Source organism: Bidens hawaiensis, unplaced genomic scaffold (genome assembly GCF_021521415.1).
Source record: "Bidens hawaiensis isolate Kalapana, Puna unplaced genomic scaffold, B.hawaiensis_p1.1 tig00038460_1, whole genome shotgun sequence".
In the NCBI taxonomy this organism is placed as follows: Eukaryota; Viridiplantae; Streptophyta; class Magnoliopsida; order Asterales; family Asteraceae; genus Bidens; species Bidens hawaiensis.
The window spans coordinates 1-6,337 of NW_027505542.1; the positions used below are offsets into that span (position 1 = coordinate 1).

General features: G+C 33.0%; 1 protein-coding gene across 1 annotated transcript; it reads right to left on the reverse strand.

The window, feature by feature from the left end:
• Nucleotides 1-2,935: 2,935 nt before the first annotated feature.
• Nucleotides 2,936-4,792, reverse strand: LOC143613832 (protein MHF1 homolog). Its single transcript, XM_077087443.1, has 4 exons — nucleotides 4,660-4,792; nucleotides 4,479-4,550; nucleotides 3,162-3,242; nucleotides 2,936-3,081 (listed from the first exon to the last, which is right to left on the reverse strand). The coding sequence occupies exons 1-4, from the start codon at nucleotides 4,790-4,792 to the stop codon at nucleotides 2,936-2,938; spliced, it is 432 nt and encodes a 143-aa protein (XP_076943558.1).
• Nucleotides 4,793-6,337: the final 1,545 nt, after the last annotated feature.

Consider the following 6,337-nt stretch of genomic DNA (forward strand, 5'->3'; position numbering starts at 1 on the left):
GCTCAGTTTCTTCGCGGTTCTTACGAAAATGAGATGTTTACATCGGATAGAAATGGTTTGAATTGTACTGGATCACCTGTCATGGATATGGCCTCATCAAGTACTGTGGACCCTTCACAATGTTGGCAAGATTTTGATACAGAAAATGATCAATCAGGAGATCCATAGTTAAATATCACAACATAATCTGGAAGAAGATTAAGAACTTGAGAAACCTTGCAAGTTACCCTTTAAATTGGTCTGTTAATTTCTTTCTGTTTTAAATGAGTTTATCGCTGCCTTTTTGTTAATTATGATGGTTTTTGTTGCACTGGGATGACGATGTACATGTATGATGTATATAGCTCATGATCGATGTCTCAATATGACTGAAAACACTTATATGTTTTATGTATTTCAGACTTCAGTCCGTTGATAAATAAGATATATGACCTTCGTTTGTGGCAACAAATATTTGATTTTGTGTTGAAACAAATTAGTTTTGTGGTGGATCATGTTGTTTTTGGTCTCATAAGTTGTTTGTATCTTAATTAAGTCACGGATCATATGTTTAGGCATTGATTTGACATGATAGTAGACGTACGGTTTCACAGGTTTGGAAAAAACTATAATGTATTAGGGCATTTTCAGGTCTATATAACCTAACATCCATATATCGAAATATAAGCATGTAAGAAGAAAATTTGTTAATGGAGCATAAATATAATTATTCATTTTTTCAATTTAAAAAGTTAAATAAAATACAAGAGAATGACATAATTAAATGTAATGTTTATTCATCTCTTTTAACGAATCTAGATTACAAATAAATAAATAAATTCTTTTATTTATAGAACCTACACATATGTAGGAATTATCTTACACATGCGTAACCTAGCTACAACGTGTATTGTATGGGTAAGTGCTTACAAATCATATAGACTTTTATGCACAAGTAAAAACTATTAAAAATATGAATCATTGATAGAAAAAAAAAACTATTTAAGTTAGTTATTTTAGGTGTGCATTGATAATTAATAGAAAAATATATGAATCATTGATGAGGATGGTGTTTCTTTTGGGTGTGCCATAGAAGATTTTTGAGAAGTTTAAGGCTCAATTAGATCCCAAAGGTGTTGATTTTGGTAAGGAAAATCATAATCAAAACATTGTCATTGTTGGATTCGTGATCTGGACTTAGTGCAATAATTTTCATTGAAATGATGGTTTAGGTTGCATGCAAGAGAGTTTGAAAGCACTAGAACAGGCTAAACGTTACCAAGATCGAGTGAGTAATTAGCTTCTGAAACCTTAAAACACCCAAAAAAACGTGATTTTGGTCAAGTTAGAAACAAGAACATGAAATTGTTATGTGTGACAGGGCATACAGACCGCATGACCCCTTTAACATATATAATTAACTCGTGATACATATATGTTTAAAACACGTGCAATATTGTCGGATACGAACTATATGCCCTTCCGTACATAATACAAACCAGCTTGTTAAGCATTAAAACGTGTCTTTTGACATGAAACGAATAATAAGACAACATTTTAAGTTTTAACTAAATCATAAGTAATTATAATGATGACCAAGTGATGATTTTAACATAACAAGGACGTTAGTTAATCGGCAATAAAGGCTTACGGATTAACTAGGTTTAAATTAACGCTTAACCTTGTTTATTAGAGTTTTTCACCCAATCTGTTCCAGCTCAATCTGACCCACCCCCTAATTTGATCTGCCCAGATGAACAGACCACTCCTTTTCTTAATTTCAGATCTGCCCATAACGAGACTATGGATCAGGCAGCACTGTATAGTAACAAGGCACTAAGATCCACTATAATAGTTGGAGCGGAGTTAAGCAGGTCTTACCATACGCATCACAAGCAGGCTACACCATGGCTCTGCTGCCTCTTAATTGAATATTCAAATTTTAAAAGATAAAAACCTGTCTTGCCAAAAATTAATATTGTATTCTAGAGACATGAAGTTTTTTAATTATATACTATGTTTTTTTAAATGTGATTCAGTTGTTTATGATTCAACTAAATTTGTTAACATTGTTACTTGTCCACGTTTCTTGGGTCATTTTATTGTTTGAAACTGAAAAGTAAATAACCCTTGTTAACAGGGTTCTTCATCCTTTGAGTAGAGTGGCAACCGGCCAACTGACGTGTATGAGTAATCTTAGTCTCATGCCTAATTAAAACATCAGTTCTCATGCATGTTACTCATACCCATCGAGTTCTCGGATATATCCACAGGTATCGGGTATACACGTTTATGGTCTTATGCGTTTAAAGATTACACATTGGGATGCCAATACCCAAAACATGATCTTAACCTTCCCTTGAAGTCAGACTTGAATTGTTAAGTGCTCAACTACTTATCATAACTCAATAGTTATAGTAATTTAAAGTTTTAAACAAATTCAACATGCTAATTAAATTATATAATACGTCAATATAATTGGTTTTGATGTGTTAAACGAGTTCGGGTAATAGAACAAGTATCACCTAATATCATACCCGTCCCAAACCCGCAAAAGATTTAAAAACTAATCTAGCAATTTCAGATTTCTAACACATACATCATACTTAGTAATTATATATTTAACGTTATATGATATACTGATATATTCAGTTTTGATACAGTAAACGGATTTAGGTAATTGAAAAGGTATGACCTAATGGCTAATAGGCTAATGCTATACATGTCCCAAACCCACAAAACTTGTATCCGTCCTTTTACCCCTGAACCAATTGAATCACGATATGTATATATATCGATTTGGGAGTTGGATTACATCTCTATGAATTACAATGACTAAAGAGGGACCCACATTGACATAAAAACAAAAGGATAATACGAGTTAAGCACAAGATGGCTTTTCATGTGAACAAAATCCATTTAAACAAACAAATATTCAAGAACCTGTATATGTCAATCAGGGATCAATATGAAGTACCGAACTGGAAGCTTTATCTTCCTTGTTTGAGCCTTTCTTCCTCTTTTTCTCAGACTGCGGTTCTTTTGCTTTTAGATCATACGAAAACGACCTCAATGTCTCAGCCAGATGTTTGTTCCTATGTGCTAAAACCAAATCATACAATTCAGTCAGCTAACTCCAAATGTACAGTCATATAACATATGAAAGGCTTTGATAGACATACCAGATAGAATGATATCATTCATATTCACAATCTTTCTATTAGCATGATGTGCAAACAGCTCTAGATCATCGGCCAATTGTTCTGCAATCACATAAAACACTCATTTTAAAAAAGGCCCAAGATTGGTTTATAATGTTACAGCTTTAGCAAGAATAGATTTCATTAATACTTTAGAAACTTTACTTGCAGAATTGCATATTTAACCATAAATTATACACAATATAACATGCAGCTAGAGGTAAGAACAAATCATAAAAGGTTTACTTGAAAAAAAGGTTGATAACTTGATATGTAAAACAGATTATTTTAAACCAATGTTTCAATAAAACGAAATTACCTAATACAAAGAATGTAGAAACACCCATGCTCAATCATCCAACAGTGTGTTTACACACCAGAATCAATTCACACACTAAAAGAATAAATCAAGTTTAATTAAGTGGTGTAGCCATGTAATATGTAACATAACTGCATTTTATAGCAGATTCTGGTCAAGAACTGACAATCTGAATGTTTATGATGGTTTCTACATGATTAACTGTTATGTGTTCGTACATTTGAAGTCAAATTTAAAATGTAATTCATTGTCAGGGATGGGGTGTATACGAGCCGAGCCACTCTTAAGCTACTCGAGATTGACTCGTTAAAAACTCGAATCAAGCCAAGCTTAAGTAAACTCGAGCTTTATTGTAGCTCATTTAATAAACAAGCTCGCGCTCAGCTCGTTAACAACCCTATTTATTGGGATGTAGAACATTACAACAGAATGGAAGAGAATAAGCTTCTGTGAAACCCTAACAAAACTAAAAACTCATAGGATTCCATTAATGGTTGTGTTCATACTTTTGAAGTTAAATTCGTAATGTAATCATTAGTAGAGTGTAAACGAGCTGATCCGCTCGTGATCCACTCGCTAATAGCTCGTTAAAAAACCGAATCGAGCCGAGCTTAAACAAGCTCAAGCCTCTTGCGCGCCTCATTTAATAAATAAGCTCGAGCTCACACTCGGCTCATTTACACCCCTATTTATTGGGTTAAAGAACAAACATTACAACATAATAAAAGTAATTAAGCTTCTGTGAAACCCTAACAAAACTCAAAACTCATAGAATTCAATTAATTATGCGGTGTTTATACTTTTGAAGTTAAAATCATAATGTAATTCATTGGTAGGGGTGTAACCGAACCGAGCCGATTGTCTCGGCTCATTACAAACTCCAATCTCAACCATCCAACGGTTACAATTGAGCTTAATTCCACCTGTGCATACAAGCGTGCTTACTTAAACTAATTAAATGAAGAGATCAGAAACTCTACCTGCATATTTAAACGCCAAATCGGAGATGCAAACGATAACAGATTGAGAAATATCCATGTTGTTTCGTTTAGCTGTACGGAAGGAACATAACATGAATTGAAGGACAATGGAATCGATTAAGCGAGTGTCATAATAATAATAATAATAATAATAATAATAATAATAATAATATATAGATACCTTCGGACTCAGCGATAGTGATGGTGGAAAGACGGAAGCGGTCTCTGAGATGAGTAGTGGCTTCTTCTTCTTCCTCCTCTTCTTTCTCCACATCGCTTCCGTCAAAACACTCTTCCATTGCTACTGGATCCATTCCGTTTCAGTTTTGTGATGTTTCTAGGGTTTTCAGGCCAATTGAATGCTTATTCTTCGCGCCAAAAATGTAGAACAGAGACGGAAATCAAGTTTAAATAATTTATGACGGGGATTGTTCAAATTCGGTCGGTTGCGATTACATTTATTACAAATACGTCGAATTCGGTCGGTTACTGCTACATTCGTTATGATACATAGAGCTATGAAAACATTAAATTATATACTAGTCATGATTTTCATCTAAATGTTATAATTCTCTCTTTGTATTTTTTTATTATTATTATTTTACGTTTGGTAAACCCAAAATAACAAACTTCAAGTTTTGAAGATGTGAAGATTAGCAATATCTTTAGGTTTTAGAGATGAATACTCGTATGGAAAGAAAAAAATAAAGATTTCTCTTTAATTTAAAGACGGAAACTCCCGATCACAATTTTTTTAAAATTTTGGTACCAGCACCGAGACAAAAATTCAGGAATTACCGGTATTGTACCGTTCCTGAAACGTCAAATAGTCGAAACTAAATTGGTACTGATGTTACTGAATTCGGTGCCTATATCGGCTCGATACTCGTACCCTTTTGCTCATCCATACTCTCAAGAACGTCTTGATCATTTTAAACCAACAAGATTATGTTCTCAATTTCTCTCTCATGTTAGGGAATGTTGGGCCTAATTGATGGTTGAGCACCGTCATATGGCATCACATAACTAGAGAAGACTAATGGTTACCAAAATTAGACTAAAGGTAAATTTTGATGTTAACCTTAGTAATTTTATTCAATAAACGCAACTTAGATACCAACATGTGACACCCTGTCACCCTCGTATTCGCTTGGGTCATCACGTGGCAAATTATATATAAACTTAAAAGAGAGTTAGGAGTAATTACCAATTAAATCATTTGTGGGCTAAATATGGGCTCTGAACTGGGTTTAGAAAATAGGGGCCTATAAATAGAAGTCGTATAGCACCTATTAGTCTTTAAGTTATTTAATATGTTAAATCTATCTGTCTATCTATAATATATATAAACGAAAACCCAAAAATTCTTTGTGTCACGATGTGGTCGCTTCCTTCTTTTTTGAAATCACCAGATTTGCTTGATTTTTAAATTGAGGCTTCTCATGCATTTAACCCAAATTCACGGGTTTGGATTTTATCAAACCCAAATATTTTTAAACGGGTTATAACATCTCATTAAATTAAAAACTAATCTCACCAAATATTGATGTAAAAATCCTATAAAGTAGGGATATATCCAAAATTAATATCTGATTTATTTAAAAAAAGTTATATATTATTTATAATTAAAAAACCAATTTTATAGTAAAAAAATAAACGGGTCTTGGGTCTCATCAAACCCTTTACTTTAAAATTATACTGACAGTAGATATAGTTTAAGCACAAAAAAATTTTTGTAACTAAATGACAAGAATTGATAAGTAACTTAAAAACGTAAAGTACGTGTAGGTTATCACAACCCCTTAAAAGGAAAGAGTCTAACATTATAGCGGAACATATTTTTAGGTACGGATTCTAAC